At 36.4% G+C, this 25,042-nt stretch overlaps 1 protein-coding gene across 10 annotated transcripts in view; it reads right to left on the bottom strand.

Moving 5' to 3' along the window:
- The window catches only part of CEP128 (centrosomal protein 128), a 404,915-nt gene that overhangs the window by 21,844 nt on the left and 358,029 nt on the right, over positions 1–25,042 (bottom strand). For 7 of the 10 annotated variants that reach the window (XM_047735544.1, XM_047735549.1, XM_047735545.1 and 4 more), the window contains 2 exons: positions 9,679–9,771; positions 2,682–2,759 (listed from right to left, as the gene is read on the bottom strand). In XM_047735544.1, the coding sequence (XP_047591500.1) occupies positions 2,682–2,759; positions 9,679–9,771 (171 nt within the window). Of the gene's footprint in view, positions 1–2,681; positions 2,760–9,678; positions 9,772–25,042 lie in introns of those variants that run through there. The other 3 variants (XM_047735551.1, XM_047735548.1, XM_047735550.1) reach the window with 1 other exon arrangement.

Raw genomic sequence — 25,042 nt, 5'->3', positions numbered from 1 at the left:
AACATAGTGGTCATGATACCTAGTTATTTAGACATTTCTATTATGAATTAGGAAGAAATTAGAATAAAAGAAGAGCAACTGATTTGCATATGCAAGAAAAATTATCTACAGGATTTAGTTCCCCAAACAGTCCCAAGGAACTTACTGAGTGTTCAAGCCGGAAGGAGTATTAGAATTACAAATTTCTTTATTATAGATAAAATGTTCTACCCCAGTGGAAGTTAAAAATGATTTGCCCAAGACTAGGCAATTTGTGACAGATTGGGCTTGGAGCCCAAAGCTATTTCTTTTCTACCATACCAAGTATATAAGGTTTAAATGTGGAATTGTAGAGTTGAACCACTTCTTTCAAAACAAGGTTAAAGAAAATAAGAGGGCCTATGACATGTTTAAAGGAAAAAAAAAAACTAAATAGGATGAGATTTGCATTTACTATAGCTTATACTTACTTAGCCATAGACTGTAGTATTATCAAGAAATACACATGTGAAATATATCTTCACAGAGATACTAGCAATGCCAATGTGAGTAGGAACTGGAGATAATGTTGCTCAAGCCCCTCATTCTAGGCATGAGGAAATACCAAATTTACTAAGTAGTTTTGTAACTACTTAGTAAAAGCTCAGATCAGAGCTTACGTCTTTGGGCTCTTGTTGACAGCATCTTGATTTTTAGAAAGTTTCAGAAGTTTGAAAAACATAATCTCATAATCTAAAGGCTTTATGCATTTTTATTTAAGGCTAGGTCTAGTTGTTTTCATTAACTTGACTAAATAAGCTCTTTTTAATCATAGAGGGGACTTTAGAGTACAGAGAGAGTAGGTTTCGAGCTAGAGGCAGTAAAGGCAAAGAAAATGGGCTTGTAGTTAATACATGGAACTAGATCCCAGTTCCAAACACTTTACATACTCCAAGCTTCCGTTTCTTTGGCTGTAACAATGGGGGAAAATAGTGCCCATGAGTAGGGGGTCAGAGGATTTGAAAATAAATGTAATACAGGTTAGAACGTAGCTACTGCCCGCTGCATGCTAGTGCGGAACACCTGCTAATGGACTCCTTTCCTTGAAAGCTAAAGGTTTCAATTTTAATGACTAATATTGGAAAGCACAATTACGAACTTTAAAAAATACTCTCCCTAAAAACACCACTAAACAGGCATCTTCATGTGTGTGTATATATATGCTAGACTTGTAGGTAATCACTTAGCCCATATGATGAAAAAAAGTAAAACTTTTGGTAATAGGATTTATAAATTGAGAACTTATAAATTGCACTTATGAATATTCTGTTCAGTGTAGACCCCTGGAGAAAAAGTGATCTGTCACTGGAGGTTAAATTTTTTCTTTTTTATGCTGGTATAGGGAGACACCTGTTTTTCAGTAGCAAATGCCCCTGTTTCCAACACCTTCTCTTGTCTGCCCTTCCTTCCTTTAGATGACTTGTTAGCTACAGAGAAAAATGTGGAAGGGATGTGGGAGTAACATACTGTCTGCTATCCACATTGGGTAATAGAAGGGTGAGTTAAAATCATATCTCTTTGGACACTGGTTTCATAATCCTTTGATAGGGATTTAGACTGCAAATATGTAATCAAATCATGAGAAAGAATTGAAACTTTAGCAAAATGTACTAGAAACACTTTGTTTGTTCTATCTGCGATAGCCTCAATTTCTGGATGTGTCAGCTCAACCCTGGATCCTGTTCAATAATGTTTAGTTACTGAACTATGAAAATATGCTTAGTGAAAGGTGACTTTAAGATAGCATAGATCTTGAGAGCCATATTCTGTCAGTGCCTCTGATAATCAATATGGCATAATCAGGCTATATTTCCTACTCATTAGATTCTCAAATAATATGTTAGATTTAAACAAAACCTAAATGTAACACAAGTTATATTTTAAAGCCAATATGAAATAAGGGGTTCATGGTTTTCAAAGTATACTCTCACCATTGCCAGGTTCAGCCACATGGGACCCAGGTATTATAAATCACTACAATTGTCCATTATCTATGCATCCCTAAAGGGATATGCAAGGTATTCTCTGGCCTGAACCTTGTCTGGCAGGACTGGAGGCAGAATTATTTGTTTTACATGTCTCCTCTTCGAGAACTTCAAGAAGTTGCAGTAGTTATGTCCACACATGTAATTAATTTCCTTGATAATGAAATGATTTGTGGTTTGAGTTCTATCGATAAATGGCATGGGATATAAAATCTAAAACTCTGTGGATTTGAATTCAAATATCATAGTATAGAGAAAACCTGTGTACTATCCTATCTCTAAAACAAACAGTACTCTGAAAATTTGTAATTAAAGAAAGAAGATAGTCCATAAATTAAAACTGCTTGTCAAAAAAGTTATCTTCTGTCAATATAATGTGTAACCTCTTTTAAATCTAAGGTGTTTCTAAATTAAAGTTAAAGCTTTAGGAAGCCAAATGAGCTTCTAGTGTGAGGATAAAAGTCTCTAATTTCCTCTACTGTGGTAATACGTAAGTTCCAGTATTTTCAATCCTGACTTAAAAAATGTCGATAAACTCTGATAAGATGGAATATTAAGAGTCTCCAATATTTTTTTGGTTCTTCCTCCCTCCCTACAACCTTCTTTGCACATCAGGAAGATGTCAAATGTTCTCACTCAAATAGGAATACTGAAAGAGACAAGCCAACTTTTTCTCACTCTCAGGTCTTTGAAATCTTCTAGTAAGCTCAGTTTCTCAGGCACAGATTCCAGATGGTCCAAGGCCACGCGGGTACTCTGAAAAAGAAAACATACGGCAGCCAAACATTATAAAAAATTGATCAATACTCTCAGAATCCAAGTACTAAAAATCACTTGTACCATGGTTAGAAGCAGTTCAATCTATAGATTTAGACAGTAAAATAAGAACAGATATCATAGTATTTCTGAGATAAATACATATTTTTTAAATCAGGAGAATTATTTCCTTTCATAGAGCTTATGAGATGCATTTGTAAAACTGCCTCAGATGTACAAACTCTTCCTGGATAATTACTTTCAACTGATATGCTATGAAAGTTTCTATAGAGCATTTCATATTAATATTAATTTACAAACCTGCTTCAGTGAATATCAGAAATAAAGCACAAAATATATTGAGAAACAGATGAATTTGAAGTTACTTCTCTATGGAATATATTAGAGGTCTCCCCATATTGCCATTATACAGAAAAAAAGAGTTCCCAACCATTATTTTACTTAATAAAGAAGAGGTTCTCATAAAATTTGGGAGAAATATCTGAAATTAAATATTTATAAGAGGGACACAAAATCCTGTTGATTATAAATAAAAAACTTAGTCTTTAATTAGCTTTGATTACACCCACCAATATAAACATTAACAGGGAATGATCTAAACATTATTTTAAAGGCAATATGAACCAAGAAGTGGTAGAATAACCTTGAGACCAGAGAATATATCCTAGGCATCTCCATATTCTTAGTCCTGTCACAGGCCCAGCACATCAATGTATTCTTAGTCAACAGATATTAGCTTTTAAATTTAAAACGAATTGTAATTATTCAATGAAATAAACCACAAACCCTGTGGCTGGTACACGGGAAGAAAGTGAAGTGTCTTGTGATAACCTGGACCTAAGTTTGCACAGTGTTGTTGAGAAGTTAGTGGCCACCCAATAGTTCGTATGCTGCTCCCCTACCATCTCCCATGTGTTGTTCTGAACAACACACAATGAGTGCAAGTGATAGGTCTCACTTATAAGCCTAGTCAGTTAAGACCCTATGTGTTCCCGCTTCCATCCCAGCCCCTGCTATGAGGACCTGGGAGGCCACGTGCTTCAGATGGCAGAGCTACAAGAGAGAGGAGAGCTGTCAGCCATATTGGACATCATGTGAGTGAGACATCAACTTGCTCTGTTGTGTTTAGCCATGAGATCTCAGGGTTTATTAGTTATTGCACAGAATAAATGCCTTAATTATTAAAAATAATGCCAGAGAATTACATAAAATGTAGGTTAATCTTTTTTTGGTGGGAGGAGGCTCCAAATTATGAGTACATGAGGATTTTTTCCTCAGAGGAAGTTCAGTTTTTCTGGAACCAGGCAAGGTTAGGAACTGATGTTACCTCATTTGGTATGCCCACTTACACTTAATCTTCCTATTTTAAATCCTCTGTCTCACTCTAGTGTTGTGGTCTGCCTTCACTTCCAATCCAGGGCTTCTCTAGAACATACATGTATGTCTCTGCAGGGTTTGTGTTGGGGTGGGGACAGAGACAGAGAGTTGAGGGTCTAACTCCTCCTTGCAGACATTTTCAATATACTCATTTCCACCCTCCCCTTCTGGAGTAAATGGTACATCCATTTCAAAAACCTCTCTCAAAGTCTTCAGGGTGAAAGATACTTGCTTTCTGTTGGTATCCCCTTGACAGGTGCTTGAATTTTTCCTTCTCTGCTTTGAATCATTTCACCATTTCTCTAACAGGATTCTCCAACATGGGAGTTATACATGTCTTCTAGTTGTCAATGCATAAATGAGTGTTTCTCTTTCTTCATATTCTTTTCTAATGTGATTTTTAAGACAGCAGAAACACTCTAACTTCACCATTTTGAAATTGGAAGTCATATGTCCTATTTCTTCAAGTTCCTAAAAATCTTCCTTTTCTAGTTCCATTTAAAGGCTTTAGTATTTTCTTCCTTCTGTTTAACATTTATATGCTTGTTAGTTTTTTCTTTTTGCCGCATGTGCTCACTTAAACACCCATGCATTTTAAATGGCTTCATTTAATTTTTTCATGTGTAGGAAAGATTCATCAAAATGACAAGTTTCTTAATATAGGCTCCAACATGTAGGTTTAGGAGAGCAAGTAATTTTAGCCACCATGTGTGCTATATTCATCAATAGTAAAATTAATAGATCTCCTCAATAATTATATTGGCCCTTTAACAATAAAATACAAATCCATGCTGTGGTGATTTTAAAGCAAATTTTTTTTTGTATCAAAAAATATCTTCATAAACAATGATTTCAAATAGACTTGCAATTTGGAAACTATTTACCTTTTTTTAGTCCCACAAATTTTCTCATTCAGAAGTGACCCTCTGAACTAGGGAGAAGTATGTTAAACTCATTTTGTTCTTAAAATAAGCACATGATTTCTTTCCCTACTATAAAATTCAGCATGTTATGCAAATATTTTTGTTTACAATTTTCAATCAACCAGGTGACTGCATGAAGAAATTTTTTTCTTGCATATTTTCACATACTAGTTTATTTTGACTATTTGATAGTTTCTGGATGCATATTCAAAATGGCTATATATATATTTTTTGCGTGAACCTTAAAAAACTCCTTGGCTCTTACTTTCTTAAGTACAGCTATTTTTCTACTCTCCACTCCCACCCCCTACGTCTCCATTAATATATTTAAACTTTTTCATCATCTATTTTGGTTGTGGCTTACTTTGTATTCCTTTTATGTGTTGTTTCTAAGCATCTTCCTTAATATCAGAAATAGTTTCTGGTTCACATGACTTTCCCTTCATCCTTACAGTCTTGTCAATCAGGTAACACCAAATGTATATCTAGATACCACAGAAAGATCCACAAGATAGAGATGGCACAGTTCCTGTTCTTCAGGAGCTTTTAACTCATTGGGGAGAGGGATGAGGGAGAAGTATGCATATGCACAAGATGTGAGAATTACAGAAAGAAAAAATTCACTGCATTTATTTTAAAGAAATTACGTATACAGATGCTGAGATTTTTAAGGCCTCTGCAACAGTAAGATATGAAATAATGAAAATAATGAGTCCAGCAGGCCTGCAGGCATCTCACATCTCATAATTTCATGAGTAAGTGATATTTGGGGGAGCATATTTATTTTCTGACTGTCGTGGTCTCTCTGTATGCATGTGAGTGTGCTTAAAACCACCACTTCTGCATATAGACTTAAGAGTATGCATATACACGTTCTAATTTTTTTTTTTTTTTTTTTTTTTTAGTAACGTGAGCTGCTCTGAGGTTCTATGATTAGAGTCTGGTCACATTACATGTCACTTCAAGTTCACTTTTCCCCAAAAGCTAACAGTGCTAGAAAAATGGAACCATTAGTAGATGAATAATCTGAATAAGGAACTTACTGGTTTTCCAGTGCCATAAGGAACCATAGAGTATGTTAGTTCCTAGGGCAAAAAACCTCATGCAGAGTCAGGGAAACTTTCTATTTTTTAAGTTGGTTAATTTTTTCTGCCTCACCCAGTCTAATGCTTTAAAGGGCACAGACAAGTCCCTACTACTAGAATTAAGGGAATAATCTCTCCAGTTATTCAGTAATGGCACCAAATGACAGGTGCTTAACCTGTCTTTAATTTTCTTGGGTGAATTTTCTAGAAGAACTAAATGAGACATTCACAAAAGGGTTTAAAGATGGTTTCTCTCTTGAAAATATTATAAGATACTAAATTTCATATCAAAAGTGAAAACAAAGAAAAATTCACAATTAAGAACCCACTTAATAAAGGACCAATACTTTGTGTAGTAACACTTGGTTTATCTCAGAGGCTTAAGGAGCTGGACTCCCACTGAGCTACGTGCAGTGACAAAGCAAATGATCAACTGCTCCTAGCACCATAATGAAAGACCAAACCATAAAAATGTAACTCCATTTTGAATATACTTCTTAATCCTCACACCATGATATGCTGTTATATGTGTTATTCCCCATGGCACAGATGAAGCAACTGAGAACCAAAGTGTAATGTCAGTCTGGTGGTGGCAAATTTGGAGTATGAATCCAAGCAGTTAGAATGCAGAAATGGCAGTGTTCTTACTACAGTAATACTCTGATGGTAAATCCCCAGAAGCTGTAACACTGTTTGATGTAAATTCCTAACCTTCCCTCACTATCAACTTTTGGCATCTAGAACTTTGGAGGTATGTCCCTGATGGGCATATTTATGAAGAGGAGTCTCAAGATGGACGCAGGAAGCGGTCCATCTGGCCAGTGCTGAAAGTGTGTGCTCAAGACCATACATCCAAGCACATGCGAGCTCAGGAGGGCTCAGGATTTTCCATCTTTTGATTTGAGGAAGTTAGGTATGAGATTCAGTTTTATGATGCTCACTAACACACCCTTTTCTTTTTCATAACATTTTGCAATAATGTAGCACACTATCTGGCCACAAGAGGTGCTTCGGTCATTGCTGGCTGTAAAGACAAAGGCAGAGTTACCATTCTCTGATCCATCCACCAAAACCTGGCTTCTTTATTAAAAACTGAGAAGTGAAAAGTCTGTGGTTTCATTTATTTTCTCTAGATGAAGGCAAGATCAAATGGTAGAAACAAAAGTGAAATTCGGAAATCGTGTCCATTCGGCTCTGTGGCTTTTGCACCTACAGGCGGGTTTTGCTATCCATCTGTCTGAGAGGGCAAAGAATAAGCTGGCAATTTTCCTATTCCAAAATCTTCAACACACACCAAACTGCCATGTAGTCGAGCACTTTGTACTGGTCAGTGGTATATTTTCCCTTAGTTCCTTTGTTTCAGACTACAGGGAAATTGAATAATGAACGTAGTATGACAACATAAATAGCAGTGATTTGGAACTAGAAAGGGGCTTCATTGCAGTTGTTAGTTTCCTGTCTCCTGCAGAGAGAGCTTAAGAAACAGATTTAACCGAGGGTACACTTTGGTAAATATCCTTCTCTCTGTAAAAATGCACATGTGTTTATTTTCCTCAGAATGTATAACAACTAGCATTTTCTGAGAGTGCTGTTGCAATCATACCTTTTGAGGGTTAGATGATAAATGAAAAAAGGAGATGCTATATTTTTATTTTAAAAATAAGCATGTGCATTTTTGGCACTATACAGATGTTAAATAAACAAGGTTATGAAGCAGTTTATTTGGGTTCAAAAATGCAATTCTATTTCATTTGGAAAGAGATCCACTGCAAAACTTTCTTGACAATGGCTAAAAGGTGGTAAGAGGACCTGAGTAAACAAATTCCAAGGGAAGGAAGGGTGAAATCATAAAAAGGACAGACTGTCTGCCTTTTTACTTGTGGGGACTTGATCCAGCACAGCTGTATCGACTTCATTGGGCCCTCTTTTCATCCAAATTGTATCAGGAGCTCATTGAAACCAAACCGAACAGTAGCAAAGAATAGGCTGGCAAGTCATTCGGTGGCTGTACATCCTTCGAAGGGCCTCAGTGCTCAGAGTTGTGTGGATTTCTCAGAATACCAGAAGAGTCCTCTATTTCTAGATTGTGTACTTTCAGAGAGTTCTAAAAATCAGACACCCACTTAGATACAAGTGTTTATGTGTATCTTGGAGTAAGAGGGTAAATAAGGGTGTTCCCTAAAAATACCAGTTCACGTGGCAATATGACATCAGTGACAGTATTTGAGCTAAAATCCAGAAGAATTTTTGTCAGGAACAAATTCTATGTTTTCATATAACAACATTCTAGTCACAAGAAGAAGAGCTCCTTTAAAAAGCACCCTTCTATAAAATTTGAGAACCGGTGGCATATCTTCGTTGAAAAACTTGAATAAAGAAGGCTTTCTAGATCTTTTCCAACTCTCATTCACAATAATATTTTTAAGTGAAGAACTATATGAAGCCTATAGAATTTGCCATTCCAGATTACTGCTTTCTTATTTTTAGACATGATCAAATTATAAGTCATAGTCAACACATGATCTTATTTATTTAGATTAATTGGGGGAGGTTTTTTTTTTCAATAATACCATAAATGAGTTGAAGGGAAGACAGAAGGAATAAACAAATGTATATCTTCCCCTTGAGGTCCCTGAGATTTCCTTCCCATCCTTCCCTTGCCACTTCCTGATGTGAGGGAAAATCACATATGAAGACAAATGAAGACTAGGTTGGTGTTCTCTGTATGCCCTTACCACACTGGTCTACAGGCAGGAGGGTCTTGAGACCCGCAGTCTAATTTCTGTGACACCAGTTTATTTCTTAAAATTAAAAATAAAATGTATTCCCAAGGCAAAGAATTTTAAGAACATTTGCCTCCAAGATACGACTGCATGTTAATCAGGGGCAAACAGCATATGCAAAGACTTCCTGGAAGTGATGGAGTTTAGCCATTTCCACTACAGTGGCAGGGAAAGAGACCATGCTTCTGATTCATTGGTCCCAGACACATATTTCACACTGGCAGATGAAGAACAGGTGAGGGGGAAGGCAGGCTGAACAGGAAATCAGCATTCCTGATTTGTGGATATGCATAGTTCTAGTAATGTTACTTGTGTTTGTGGTTTCTGGAATATCACTCTTCTCTGCCCTTCTAAGCTTCAGTCTTTAATTTGCAAAATGGGGATAAATACTGATGATCTTTATTATCTCATACCCACAGGGTAGCTGTTATTATTAAGTGAAGAGAGTGAATGTGAAAGCCTCAAATGCTTTCCAAACAGCCTGTATTTTAAAAAGGCTGATTCTGTGAGGTACTGTCAACTCTGGTAATTCTCAAGTGCAGAAGAGGTCAGTGACACTCTAAAATTTGTGACACTAATAAATATCTGTCACAGAATTCGATGCAGAAACAAGGCAAACTTAATTAAAACTATATCCAATATTTAGAAATACATTTGCTGTTCTGTAGACATTATCCAAAACACAAAAGTAATAGGAGTATAATGGCACTATAAATACTTTTATACATACTGTGCCCTCAGTGGAGAATGTTCCCTCCTGTTTCCTGATCTGGTTAAAACTTTTCCCCCCAATACTACGAGCACTTTCAAGCATACTGGAAATCTGAAAGAAATTTACAAAGATCACCCATACACTTATCATCTAGATTCTATTATTAACATTTCATTATATTTGCTTTAACACATATTAACCCATCTATCTATCCCTATGCATATCCACTAACCCAACTTATTTTTTGGATGCCTTACAAAGTAAATTATATACATCAGTACACTTTCCCCTATAGACTTTATCATGCATACCATTAGCTCCACTTGGATTTTTAATTTTTAAGTACAAAATTTATGTTCAATGAATCTTAAGTAAATCTTAAGTAAAATGGTTAAATTTTATTATCCTTTATCACTTGCTTAGGGAATGCTCTCTCCCGCCTTTACTGAACCCATCAAACAAGCTCTCCACTGCACCCTGAGCCTTCCCTCTGCAACACTTACCAGAAGTAAATCACATTTATTTGTGTGATTACCTGATTAATGATCATGTTGACTCTGGGAAATAAGCATCAGAAGGGTAGGACATATTTGTCTGTACTCGCCACCATGCCCCTAGCACTCCACCCAGTACTTCCATAAAGGTGGTACTCAATAACTATTTCCTGAATGAATGAATGAATGAATGAATCTTACTCAATGATGGAAAGGTTCTCATTCATTTATTCAATCTGCAAACATTTAGTGAATGCCTCCTCTATATTGGACACTCTTCTAGAGTGAGCTGAGGGAGCTCCCAACAAGATGAGGCCAAAGATGCCTCTGGGACAAGATCTTAAGAAGGGCTTTTTGGCCACAGTAAAGTTTTTTATATTTAATTCCAAGTGAGATCGAAGGTCTTCTGAGGACCTTGAGCAGAGGAGGGATATGCTCTTATTTACAGCCTAAAGTAAATCCTTTGATGTTGTTTTCGGTTCACTAGTCCTTCACCCCGACGCAGGAGCACTCCTGGTCTGGAGGGACTGTGAGAAGTTGAGACAGGCATCTCATTCCCAGGTTAGAGTCCTGCAGAGCAGCAAAAACTCTGAGACGCACCTCACGGGAACCTTCCGTTTGGCACTCCATGAGAAATTTACTGACAGAATGTACCGTATCCCTAGAAAGTGACTGGTGTGTCATATCAAAAGCCCTTGATTTATCCAAAAACATACTTTGTGACTGTAAGCACTTGGAACTGTCCTAAATGTCCATAAAATAGATTCTCTAATAGTGTTGGATTATTTAGATTAATCAGATAACATTCTTATTGTGGTAGTCTTCTGTCTGAGGTGAGGTAGCAAGATACAGTGAAAAAAAAATCACTGATTAGAAATCAGAAGATACAAAGTTCTATCTCAGCTTTGCCATAACCAGTTGCATGAACTGGAAAAATCACTTAACCCATGGGCTTCAGTTTCCCTATCAGGAAAAGGGGAAAATTGGATCTAAAAGTCTCTAGGAGACCTTCTGGCTGTAGCTGCAGACACTGTGGTTTTAACTTCTTTTCCACAGTAGGTTGGGGATCTGATTTTTAAGCTTAAAAGGTTGGAAATAATGTAAAAAATAGTTTCAAAAAGAGAAAGTAAAATAAGGAGAAAATCACATATGGGATTTTAGGAGTTAATACATACCCAAGAACACCTGTGGGGTGGAAAAACCTTCACTCCTTTATAGCAGAAAGCAAAGCTAATGATTACATAAGAAAAACAGGAAGAAAGACATCTTGATCTTCTTGGGTGTTTGCTCCATCAAAAAACTCCAGATATTTACCATTTTGTGTTTTTAGAACAGATACTTCCAAAAGCAGGCAAAGAATTGCTTTTCATTTTTTTTCCCACTTTTTAACTGGCCCGCGCACGTGTGTGTGTGTGTGTGTGTGTACACACACATATTCATCTAAATACTGCTAATCAGCTTCCAGTTCTATTATCATGAATGTTACTCCATACTTTTGCTTTTGTCTGAAAACCTTCTGTGCAATCATGACTTTGCACATGGAGTCCATCCGTCTGAATGTTCTCCACACACTGCTTAAACTAGTTCACGGATTCTCCTTCTACAAGACTTGGCTTGGTCGCTACCTTCTCTAAGATGGCAGTTAAAAGCATGGGCTCTTGAGCTGATCCGTCTGACCTGAAATCCTGCTTTAGTCACCTGCTAGCTTTATGTGTCTAGGGAAGTTCTCAGATCCCTCAGCCCTGGGACTCAGTATCATCATTTATAAAAGGAATGATAGTAATACTCATAGTGTAGAAGTATTGTAAGGACCAAATATCTTGGCGGATGTAAAGTACTTAGAGCAGGGAGGGACACTAGTAAGCACTCAGTAAGCACTAGCTATTGTTACAGTGGAGATCCTAGTCTATTCTGTGAAAAGCTCCCCTAAAGTCTGGGTTAGGTGTCCATTCTCAGTGGTTCCTGTGCACACATGTCTCATGTCCTATGTCTAATACTTCCTAACTGTGTGCTTGTCTCTTTAAGTAGACAGCAAATGCCTTAAAAGCAGGACTATATTTTTCCCTATATTTCTAGTACTATGTACTTAGCATCACACACAATAGATCTTAGTTTTAGGGGAAGAAAAAAAAAGCCTCAACACAAAGATCAATAAAGGCACAATCAGAACTCAGAAATGTCGTGGAATGAGAATACACTACAGATTATTTTTAAAGGTAGAATTTAAAAAGCAACTGTTTTTGAGGCATAGAGAATGTTTCCAAACAGACTCAAAAGTAAAGAAATAACAACAAAAAACAGAACCAGAAAAAAATGAGGGACTTTAAAGTTGAGTTAAAAGGTAAAGACAAGAGTTAGAGACAGAATGATGAGGAATAAGATCCTCTTGTGGACCTAAGAAGCTGAAGCAGGAAACCTGTGATGTGGAGAGCACCCTCTTCCTGTGGATGAACTGGCAGGGGCTTAGCCACACAGGCCGTGACGGGGACACTGACACAGATACAGAGAAATGCTAATCATTTCCCTGAATATTGCAAAGCCCTCGTCCCAAGGCCTCCAGACATGCTAATGCAGGCAATCACGGTTGTCTCTTCTGTATTTAACATGGAACAGAGGATCCTGACATGGAACACTGATAAGGAATGATAATTGTTCTGGTTGAGGTAGGGTCCAGGCTAATTTACTTAAAAGCACCTTGGTGAGGCGAATATAATTAATCTTCTCTGTTCTCAAAATAAAGGGTTATTTTCTTTTTAAGAGATGTCTTGTGTTCTCAAAGAGAATGACAAAACAAATTAATCATTTTCCATTACTCCACACACAGCACTTGGATTTTGAAAGAGCATGTGAACAGTTAATCCCCTATATGGATGAGTTTCTGGTAACAGGCAGATCAGATCTAAATAGAAATCAGGCAAGGTATTTTATTTTTATCATGGTGGCTTTGAGACTTAATTCAAAAATAACGGAGATCAACCCTGCCTATACTTTTAAAGTTTGCTTTCATAATTAATCCTTTTTTGAACACTTAGAAACACTCTTTTGGATCTTGTACAAAGCATTCCCCTGGCCGACTGCTGCCAAAGCAGACAGAAGCAGAGACTATCTAGAATATTTTAAAACCATTGAAAATTCAACTGAACTATCTCTTAAGGAATCCCAACTGGCAGGCCATACTTAGTTGAAAGTAGCAATAATGACATTAGAGCAATACATTTTGGCAGATAGCTTACCTAAATAACTAATGTTGAAGGTGAGCTTTAAGTAATTGAGATGCTCTGTTAAGCTATGTCTTAAATGGTAAACAGAGGGTAAAAGGGCACTGATGGACTATATGTGAACAAAAGTATATATTTTTAACTAAAGCCAGTCCGTTTCTAAATTTTCTGCGATTGGCTGAGAAAGATGGATTACGAAAGCCAGTGGGCATAAATCAGCTGACGATATGATTTGGTGAGCAAATTCATCTGACATTTGCCATAACCAATTGTTTTCCTGAAACTTAAATTGCTAGAAAGTTTTTTTTTTTCCTTTTTCCAAATGAAAGCCATGCATTCATTTAACTGGACAACAATGAAGCTTTGTGGCCTCGTGGTTAGTATGAAAAGGAGTTGGTCCTGCCAAAACAATTTGAAATTTTGAACTTAGACTCCCTCCCCGCACTTCATTTTAATATACTCAACTAAAAGGAACAAGTTCTGCAGCTTCTACTGGATACATTTTAAAAAACTAAAAATCAGAAGTGGCCAAAACCACATGACTTTGGACATTTAAAGGATATTATGAAAACTCTAGAGGACATGCAAGACTCTGGGAATTACACAGGAATTCGCAGCATTTACTATACAGAAACTAGGTGAAACATCAGTCAGTCTTCCCTTTATGCAACAAGAGTTATTAAGCACTTCCTATGTGCAGATCAAACTATACAACAAACATCACTACATCAGACTTCATTCTGCTAAAGCTGCCCAGATTGAGGTCAATCATATTCTTTTGGTTCCTGAATGAAAGTAAGTTATAAGGGCAATAGAGAGAAATATGTATGTTGATTGCACTTAATGTTTCATTAACTGACTTTTTTCACCATTAAACTGGGAAATTTTAAGTATAGTGGTGAAACCTTGGTATTCTTTGGATCTATGGTGTTAATACATAACAGCTACTCGATAAATACTTATTGAAGTTGGTACTACAGTTGCTTCTCAGCCATCCGGTAACTATACACATGCAATGATATTTTTAAAATACGCTAATGTAAAAGATAATTTATATTCAATTTGGGAATGATCTCATATGCTCTTGTGTGAAAATGGGTGTGCCAGGAGTTCTGGGATATACTCTAAAAGAAATAGTAAAGTTGCAACAATAAACCATATTATGTGAGAAAAGTACTCAACTTTTTCTTTGAGGATTCTTGCTCTATCTATACTTTCATGGGATATACTAGGACAGGATACCCTTGAGAGGTACCAGTCAGAAAGACCAAATCTGAAGTACTTTATATTGCTTTATACTGCCATTACTTTGGTTGGAGGCCAAAGGGAGACCTTTGTTCTATATTTCTAAAAAGGTGCAGCCACGATACTTATCACAAAATCATGCGGAACACTACTTTAAATATAAATATGTTCTCTCTCTCTCTCAAACTTAGAGGGAATCCACTGATTTAAAGGAACTTTCTGGAGATGCAAACAGGATACCTATTGATAATGAATCAAGTGGATCAAATTTACTGTAATATCATTTAAATTCAGCTGCAATTTGCACACTGTGGGAACCACAGAAGATTAATTTGTAACAAAAACAAACAAACAAACAAACAAAAATAAGGGAATACAAAATGGCACTTTACTCCCAGATCCTGGAGTACAACAATGTACTTCTGCTTAATCTTTAGTGTATTAGAAAACTTAATCATTGCCATTTACTCTGGTCCAATGGGTGAAGTTTAAAAAAAAATCTTTTGGTTATATGATAAATAATTTAGAGAATGACAGTAAAGAAAACTTTATTAGAAATTTTAGTAAGAATTTAAGTATATTATGTATTTTCTAGTTTTTTTTTATTTTTTTTATTTTTTTTTTAAAGATTTTATTTATTTATTTATTTGACAGAGAGAGAGATCACAAGTAGACAGAGAGGCAGGCAGAGAGAGGGGAAGGGAAGCAGGCTCCCCGCTGAGCAGAGAGCCCGACGCGGACCTCGATCCCAGGACCCTGAGATCATGACCTGAGCCGAAGGCAGCGGCTTAACCCACTGAGCCACCCAGGTGCCCTGTATTTTCTAGTTTTAAGGTATGAATGCAACTGACTTCTGATGAACTATCATTCATAAGCCTGGAAAATACCCATCTTATAAGTATTGATTTCATATTTCAAATATATTTCTAATGAGTCTAAGTTTACCATTACTTCTGGCTCATTATTCTTGCATTTGCATCTTCAAAACACAATACTTCCAAAAATACAATAGCTCTTAACTGTCTTAAATTGATGAAACTATCTTTTCACTATGTAATTGTAAATTTTTCATTTTTTAGATTTTTAAGCATCAATTAGTATGGTAAGTCCATCAAAAGTTTTCTTTTTTGTATCATCTTCTCCTTCTAATCACATCTTTATATAACTTGTTTTCAACATTTGCCCACTTATGAACCATATAAAGTAAATTTTGGTGAACAAACATAAGTTGAAAGAATACTGAATATATTCTTTCAGCAAAATGGGGTGGTTCAGGTTCTTACTGCAAAATACTGCATAATAAAGCCCTTCTTGTTGAATAACGAACTAGATGAGACTACCCTATTTCCTTTTTGCCCTTAGAAATATATTGTTCACTTATCAATTCTTCAGTTTGCAAAATTCATCTAGTATATTATCATTTGAAGACTCATAATCTGACTTTTTGCTTATATAATCAATTTCACCATCTTCATTAGTTTCTAGAGTGCTACTGTCTGTCTCTTTATATTCATCTTCTGATTCATCTAATAACGGTGAAATGTCTTCCTCTGTCAGTTTCCTTCTCTTTGTCATTATGCGAGAAAATGAGAAATTCTGAATTCTCAACCTCCATTCAATAAAAGTAATAATAATAATGAAAAACACTACAAAGCTTCTTCTTGAAAAGTAATAGAACACTTAGGAGGTACTTCTCCATGACGCTGCTACGTGTCTTGGGTAGCTGTATTCCTAGAATAGCTTTACAAGGATGTTTGTATAGCAAACAGAGATAGTGTCTCCCTCTGGTACAAAGGTTGCATGAGATTTCTTGTAGCTCTCTTTATAAGACTGGGGTGGCATAACCTCAGGGTTCCTCAGCTATAACACAAATTCACTCCATGTGCAACAACCACCTAGACCCATGCCCATTGCCCCTATGGGACCTGAGAAGCAACGGAAAGATGCAAACATATATGTAGGTCATGGGGCCTGCTGTGCCATGAGTAATAAAGTCTTTTGTCTTGTGTCCTCTTACAGTATCCATCAAAGTGTGTCAGGATAACATGGTAAAGTGTAGGTAGGGTAAAATCTTTTCATTTCTTGAAAGACTTTGGACAACACAGTAAGAAAACTGAAACATTATATAATAGTAAGGATTTAGTTCTACTTATTGCAAATCCTGTATGATTCCATTATTCCTCCACTTTCATACTATTTTAGTTTTTCCTAGCATAGTTGAGAATAACTGATGAATAACAATAAAATAATTCCTAGGATGCTGAAACAGGAAAACATTTCAAGAAAAGAAGCTCACCAAGATCCATTATGTATCTTAGATTTACAACATGGTACAACAGACCCATGTGGTATCTGCAGGACAGAATCAGTTTTTTTCTCTGTTAAAAGTGAGGAAAATTTCTCTTTATTCTTTGGAAGATATTTTAAAAAGAGTAACAGTAAAAACAATGACAAAAAAAATCAATCCTTACCAAAAGGAATGGAAAGACAAGACTGAAGGTTAAATCACCATTTTAAAGCTCTCTACTTTTTATCATCACCTCTCAGAATACCCTTTATCCATTTAGTGCCAAATTTCTCTTCCTTTAGTCTTCCTAAACTGCTCTGGAGATGGGGAGGGGGGTACTGATAGGAAGTCTGACAATTCATGAAGCACGTGTATAGCGCTACTTTGTTGAGAAGGCTTGCTTTCCACTCAGTTCGGCACATGGAGCAGATGTTGAATGGAGAAGTGGCTCAAAGGTAATGAGTATAATGCTACCAAGGGGCTGACAAAAAGGTATTATGAGGAGAAAGAAGAAGAAATGAGGAAGGCAGGTAACCGATATAACCTTAGTCACTATGCCAAAAGCAACTTGATTAAACAGCCATTTTCCCCAACATACTGATGTACAAAACAACTTACTTGTTTTGTAACTGTTTGTACAGTTTCCAAAAGTATTTTTTTTGTAAACTGCCTGGTTTGTTAAAATTTGTTAAAATCAGAGAGTAAGTCATTTGGCAAATTCACGAATAGATAAATTTGCCCTTGAAGTTAGGTCTGACAAATATAAATTTTAGTAAGATGCTTGAAAAATTAAGTAAGACAGTGTCTGAGAAAGAATCTTGTAACTGTTTTGGTAGATTAGAAAGAAGAAATACTAGAGACAGAATACATAATACTAACAGTCAAAAAAGCATGAAATTAATTCAGTGGAAATGAATAGGACTAAATCCAATAGACATGAAGGCAGAGTAGCACTGAGCCCTAGACAATGTACCATCAAGCATATTCTTTTATTTTTTTATTTTTTATTTTTTATAAACATATATTTTTATCCCCAGGGGTACAGGTCTGTGAATCGCCAGGTTTACACACTTCACAGCATTCACCATAGCACATACCCTCCCCAGTGTCCATAACCCCACCCCCTCTCTCCCAAGCCCCCTCCCTCCATCAACCCTCAGTTTGTTTTGTGAGATTAAGAGTCACTTATGGTTTGTCCTATCAGGTATATTCTTAAAGGGGATGCTGACGATGGCCAAAATCAGTGATTCTCAATCATAAGTGCACATTAGAATCATCTGGTCGGGGGGGCTTTTAAAAAGAGGGTCTTACCGCAGGTCAACCAAATCTGGGGGCTGAACTAAAGTTATTAGGATTATTAGTAGATCCGTAAATCTGTATGTCTCAGAGCCAACATTTGAAACAAGCGAATTAAATTTTGGAGGTAAACTTCATATAACACAGTGTCTAGACACATAACCTGTACGGTGAAACTCAGATCAAAATTCAAATGTCCTGATTAAAGAGCTCAACCTTTCTAATCCATATACTGCTTCTTTGACTGGTAAAGGTAACGCACACCTAAGGGAGGAGTATTTTTAAAAATTTAAAAAAAAATCAGAAAAATCCATTATCTCATTTGCTCTTCTCCGCAAAACTATGAGACAAGCAGGATAAGCGCTGTGCTCATTTTGTAGAAAACAGAAAAATTAAGCTCAGAGAAGTTCAGGGAGTTGCCATTGTCAAAGAAGCAGGGTTCACAACTAGATCTCTCAGTCCACCAAATCCTAATGAGAAATTTGGAGGTCACTTAGCTTTTGTCTTTCCCTCTCACTCAACTGCAAACAAATACACTCTTCTCCAAGACTAAATGGATGTCTAATGAGGAGCTTTGAGGTATTAGAGAGCAAAACAAGTTCTGAGTTAGAAATGATAGAGAAATGCAAATGATGAAGACAGGAAGTTCTCTGAAAAAAACGTAAATGGAGTCCTTCAGAGACTCTAGATCTTTTGTCCCTGAGTCTCTACTTAATGTGCTGTAGAGAATCTGGTGAAAGTCTGATGACAATGAAACAGAAAGTCAAGGATATGTTTCACTGGCCTTTATTATGGATAGGTAGGGAGGGAGATGATAGTGAAAAACACTGAAAAAGCTCCAGAAAACCATTTATGAAACACCAGCTATGAAAAATAATTAGGAACAGAGCCTAAAGAGAATAATGAGGGAAGGGCTATTTTGATACTTTGGCCTTTTAGTGTTTGATGTTCAAATATAATGTAATTGGGGGCAATGATAGGTTGAAATCATTCACTAATGTTCAATAATTAACATAAGACCACTTTGGATATTTATATTAATAGTGCTAATAGTGATAATTTATGCTCTCTCCAGCCTTTCATCTGAGATCAAAGTTTATTAAAAGTCCTAAACAAACTTTATAAACACTTGCGTAAGTAGAATTAGAGTTGGTATGCAGATGCCTAAAGTAAATCAGATCAACGGAGGCATTTAGTATCACTGAGCAAGTTCAAGACAGAACTAATAATACACCAACTTTTTCCTACAAAAGTCAAAAAGCAGAAAATTAGTTCAAAGTTGCTTTATAAAACTTCATTGACCAATATGTTAAGGGCATATTCTGACAACCCTTGCTATGGTCCATGAATGTCAGTGTCCTATTTATAAGTCCACTTCTGGCCCTGCTCAAGGTAAATATAGGATCTGGCTGTGGATTTCCTTCCTCTTCACTTCGCACATTCACCAGACCCTTGTCAAGTGTTCCTTACTCATGTCTTCATTGGTCTTACCAGTCACAAGAGGAGTATGTGGAATGGAAAGAACATTGTGTCACTAATCAGAACACTTGAATTCTAGCTCTAGTTTTGCCATATGTGGCAATGCATTAACTCCTTTGGCCTCCACACTTCTCATCTGTAGGGTGAAGGGTTTTGAAAAGGATCTCTAAGATCCCTTCCAGTTGCTATGTTATTTAAAATATGCGACTCATGGCAGCAGGGACCTAATCTGCTATACCCCGAGGGATGTAACAATGGTAGAGATTCAACAAGTACCTATTATAGAATATTATATGATTAAATTAAGTACACTGTTTGAAGGCAACTATTGGTAAGTCAGAAATTCTGAAGACCAGGATTTTTAATTCCTTCTAGACTAGACCAGAGCATATAGGAAGGGGACCTTTCAGATATCACCTAGCCCAGCCCAATCATTAAAAAAAAATAAGAAAACTGAAATTTAGAGAGCTTAAACAACTTGTCCAGGATTGTGTGCCTGGCCAAGAAGAGTGATATGATCAGAACCTAGCTTTTCTGACTCTGAACCAGATACTATTTTTACCTTATCATCATCATCTAAACTAGGCATGTAATAATTTTCAGCTGAAACTTGTAATTGGTTAAAACTAGATGCACAAAATGAAAATCTCCCAAACAGCTTTCTATTTAAAGGCCACTTCAAAAATGTAATACCTACGACTCCCACCAACCATATTATTAAGGGTACAATACCAACATTTTGTTTTATAGTTAAGTTAAAGTTAAAAAAGTTAAAAGTTGTAGTTAAAAAAGACTTCATACACTATTACTCTGAGATTTCACCCATATATGTTCTCTGAGTTTAAACAGAAAGCATTTCTTCTATGTATTATATTTTTCAGAAAGACCCTTCCATTGTGTTTTGGAATATACTCTCATATGATCTTCACAATATAAAGCAAGAGCTTCTTAGGGAGAGAATGCCCTCTTATTGACAGCATTTAGAGCAGGGCTGTGAAACACAGTCTAGCAAAGCAGTTAGGCGGGCGGTGTGACTACTTATCAGCATCAAATATGAAGCTGTCAGTCTGACCTCCAAACACTGAGCAATTCGATAATATTAAATTCATCTGCCAGTGAAGCTGTATTCATTATGTAATTTCTCGGTGACACTTTCCCTATGTGACCGTGTTTATGAGAAATTTGACAGGCTGTAACAAACCATTTTTTGCAGGCTGAAGGAAGTCTTACATTTTTAAATTGGTCATCACCTTCTGCCATAAGGAAGCAACTCTGAACACACAGCCTATTTGCCTGAGTAGCATTTTCCTCACTTGACCTTAAATACAGTCATGTTTTAGAACTTTAACCCTTTGAAGAAGACCCCATTATTGGAAAACATACATACTTTAATACTGACGAATGCAGAAAACAGGCTCTGTATTTTGGGACAAGGTGGCGAAAGGAGAATGTCTAGATTGTTTCCACCAAGATCCCTCATGAGAGATTCATGAGGATATTTCCGTTTGCCCTCAATGCGAATATACAGAAGGTAGACTAACATTAGAGCAGTGGGAAACTTGGCAGAACGGGCTAGGACAGGGTTTGTGCAAAAACTTTTTCCGGTTTCAGTTTGAATGGGTTCCCAGGAAGTGTCAAGTTCGAACAAATCCAAAATTTTACAATGTAGCTCAGCCAAAACTGCTGAGATTCACCTGATTCTGGGTCAAAACTGTACAGAGCACACTGCGTTTTATTTGGTGTCAAGCCAATTTGACTGAACCTTTCAGGCAACTTCAATGAGAGGCTCATAGCCTTGGCAAAACCAAAAATGAACCTAGCTTGATCTTTGGTTTTGAAACAGCAAGTTCTGGTTTTATAAAGAGATAAAGGCAAGTTTTCCTTAGTTTTAAGATTCTTACAAATACTCAGAAGAACCACTGCAAATAATTAACAGTTATTTGGCCAGATTTACATTCTCAAGTCAGTTATTTCCTGAGCTTAACCAGGACACTTCAGTGACTACGTTAACTCTATTGGCACCATATACTCCTAAGTGCCGTAAAGCAGAATCTGCTGCTCTAACAAGGAGTAATGATCCTTCCTCAACAACTTATGCGTCTAAAGAGTGGATCACACGTGTAGTAAGATGAAGCATGACTAGTGCTGGCTCCAGGGTGGGAAGGAGAGAATTAAAAATAAAAACTCCAACAGCAATTGTCTACTGTAATGGCAGACACGTGAGAGAAGAGTATATAGTGTTACTTGGTAATTTCCACAGAGACTCACTGGCATTCTCCTGTACTCTTGGACACTGAGATCTTGAAGATCTACTGGTGGGCACAGTTCAAATCTGTTACCACTAATATTAGCTGAATGAAACCTTTAGAGGTATGCCAAAGGCTCCAAGAACTTTTTTTTTTTTTTAAATAAAAGCCATATTTCTAAGAATTTCAGTGTTTTGTAATTTTTCTCAATATATGTACATTTATGTATATATTTCTCCATATTGTTACAGGTTAGGACTTATCCTATATGTTATACTATCTCTTTGAGTACACATTGAAAACAAGGGAGACTAGATTGTTTTAGGTCACTTGGATTTGAGAAGATGATTAAATATTGATGAATTACAGCTATATGATTATACATTTGTTCCAAGTCAATGATTTTCAAAATTTGGGGTGGATATTCCCTTAAGATAATTTTTTAAACTATATATCTCCCTTCCCTTTCACCCTCCCCACACGCATTTTAAGTTTTTTAAACATTTTCGTCATAGATTTAGGTAGTTGCAAAGGATGAAATTTCTGGAATGTTGCAAATACTGACATTTTCAGATAAAACTCTTGTATTACTCATATAAACTTACCCAGCAAACTTTAAGTACTTCAGTCATTTGTTACTACCATTTGTCCACTGACAAAATAACTAAATAAGATCCTCCTTAAAAGACAGAAATTTTATATTGTTCCCTTGTCCTTTGAATTTATTTACCATCTAATTTCCCCAACACACTTTTATCCTAATATTAAAAAAATATTTATTCTTGGAAGTCTTTTTATTGGTTATCTTATCATACTTCATCTTCTCTGTAAGAAAAATGTATATATGCAGAGAGAAAAACTGATTTTTGGTTTTTTTTGGGGGGGGTTTAGATTTTATTTATCTGACAGAGTGAGAGATCACAAGTAGGCAGAGAAGTAGACAGGCAGAGAGAGAGGGGAAAGCAGGCTCCCCACCGTGCAGAGAGCCAGATGCGGGGCTCGATCCCAGGACCCTGAGATCATGACCTGAGCCGAAGGCAGAGGCTTAACCCACTGAGCCACCCAGGTGCCCCAGGTCTACTAAATTTTTTGAGAAAAATTATTAAATGTAAACTGTATAAAGACCCAAAACTTCTAAAAATACATCCCTTAATGGGATGGATACTGCTCTCTCGTCTCCTGTACTTAATTAGCTCGTGCATCCATGGGTAAGTACTCGCTTTTGTTTGAGTGAGACAGTGTTCCATTTCATTTCTAGTTCTATTTTTTTTTTGTTTCTATAGATTTAATCACTGAGAAATCTTGTTCACATAAAAAAGTACATGACAATGAAAGTAGTTTGGTTATAACAATGTCACTCAGTTTCTTGAATGCCTTCCTAGTTTTATGGCAAAGATTACATAGTGATCTGTCATCAAAAATTAATTTTAATGATCTATCAGCTCGATTAGGTCTTCTTTCAATTTTGTTGAAAGCAAAAAATTAGAAACCACTTGACTTGCCAAAGGACTGTAACAAAGTTATTAAAGCACTCACTTTCTGTTTTGGAAGGTATATGAAAGAGGTTTTATTTACCAAGACTTGTCAAATGACTACAACAGTTCTTCCTTCACTTAGAGGCATTTCAGTAAGTTCTACATATGCAAAAAGTATTGAGAAAAGTTAAAATCTTATTAATGTTAATACCATTCTATCTAGTATAAATTTTAATACTTTTATTTTATATTAGCATTAAATAAATTTTCACTAAAACCTTAGACCTGCAGATTGGCAAAGCTAGTCCTTATTGTCAAACCAATCAGCTAAATCAGGCTTACTTTCTGGCAGGAAAAAATAAGTCTGACTTCATGTGCCCCGTGACAATGGCCTTTTGAATTATAATCCTAAAACAGATAAATAAATAAGGCATGGAGCCAGGCCAAAGTTTGTCACCTGGATGAAATAAGACACTTTCGATGATTTCTTTCCAAGACTCAGTTTTGTTTTCTGGAGCTATACGTTCTCTGATCATAGTAGGGTGGTAAAAAGAGGTGAGGTCATCAAATAAAATTGTCATCCTCTCCCCCCATCATCAATCCACAATATATGTTGATTTCAGAACACCCCCTTCTGAATACCTCATCTAGCTAATAAAACTCTTTGTCTTATCTAACATATATGTATGACTAACAGGGACAAGGAGGCTTACATTAGTGACTTGATTAAAGAGGATATGAAAGCATCAAAATCAGAAAGTGCCCCTCGTTTGGCAACTTGAAGTGTCTGGAGGAATCTGCCATGATGTAATCCAGGATGGGTGGAAGGTAGGCCTCTCTCTCATAAAGTGGGAGGAGGTTGAACAGGAAAAGAAAGATGGCCTCATCACTCAAAGACACTTCAAGGACTCTGCTGGAAGTGCCTGTAGAAGCTGAGGATATAAAGATCAGTTCTCTTAAAGCTATTTGAGTCTGAAGACCTTTGCAAAATCTTTGCATACTCCTAGGGGGTGTACTACTCCAGTCTGAAGACTCTAACTCACCAGCTATCTTTGAACATTACCCTCAGGGATAGCATTAATCATTTCATCATAAAATTGGGGGGGGGGGGAAGAAGTTCTGCTACCATGTTCCCATTCCTTCTGTTTTTTGGAAGAACATGTCACAGGTACAAAAAAGTACATAAAATATGAAGAATTTTGAAGAAAATGAAAATTCTTCATGGTTTTAATTAGCATTTCCCTGTTTACTAATGAACGTGAATATGTGCACATATTTCTTTTTCAACTTAAGTGCTTGCTCATGTCTTTTACCCTCTTTCTTTCTTTCTTTTGGAGGAGGGGAATTTGGGTTATCTTTTTCTAATTGATTGTTGGCAATAAGATCTGGATACAAACTGATGTGGATACAAAGCGCTACATAGCTATATATTTTGCCACCAATATAGCCTAGGTGTGCTTTTCTTTATACCCTTTTTATGTTGTATTTTGACTTACAGAAGCTCTCAACTTTAAAGTGGTCACATCACTTGCATCCTTTTGGATCTGTTTTCAGTGTCTTTTTTCTCCCAGAAATCCTTCAAAATCCTAAGATCGTAAGGATATTTAACTACATTTTGTTTTCAAGTTTTATGGTTTGCCAT

The sequence above is a fragment of the Lutra lutra genome, chromosome 7 (genome assembly GCF_902655055.1).
Source record: "Lutra lutra chromosome 7, mLutLut1.2, whole genome shotgun sequence".
Classification (NCBI taxonomy): Eukaryota; Metazoa; Chordata; class Mammalia; order Carnivora; family Mustelidae; genus Lutra; species Lutra lutra.
The sequence above is the reverse complement of the archived record's forward strand: the minus strand, read 5'-3'. Positions and strand labels throughout refer to the sequence as shown.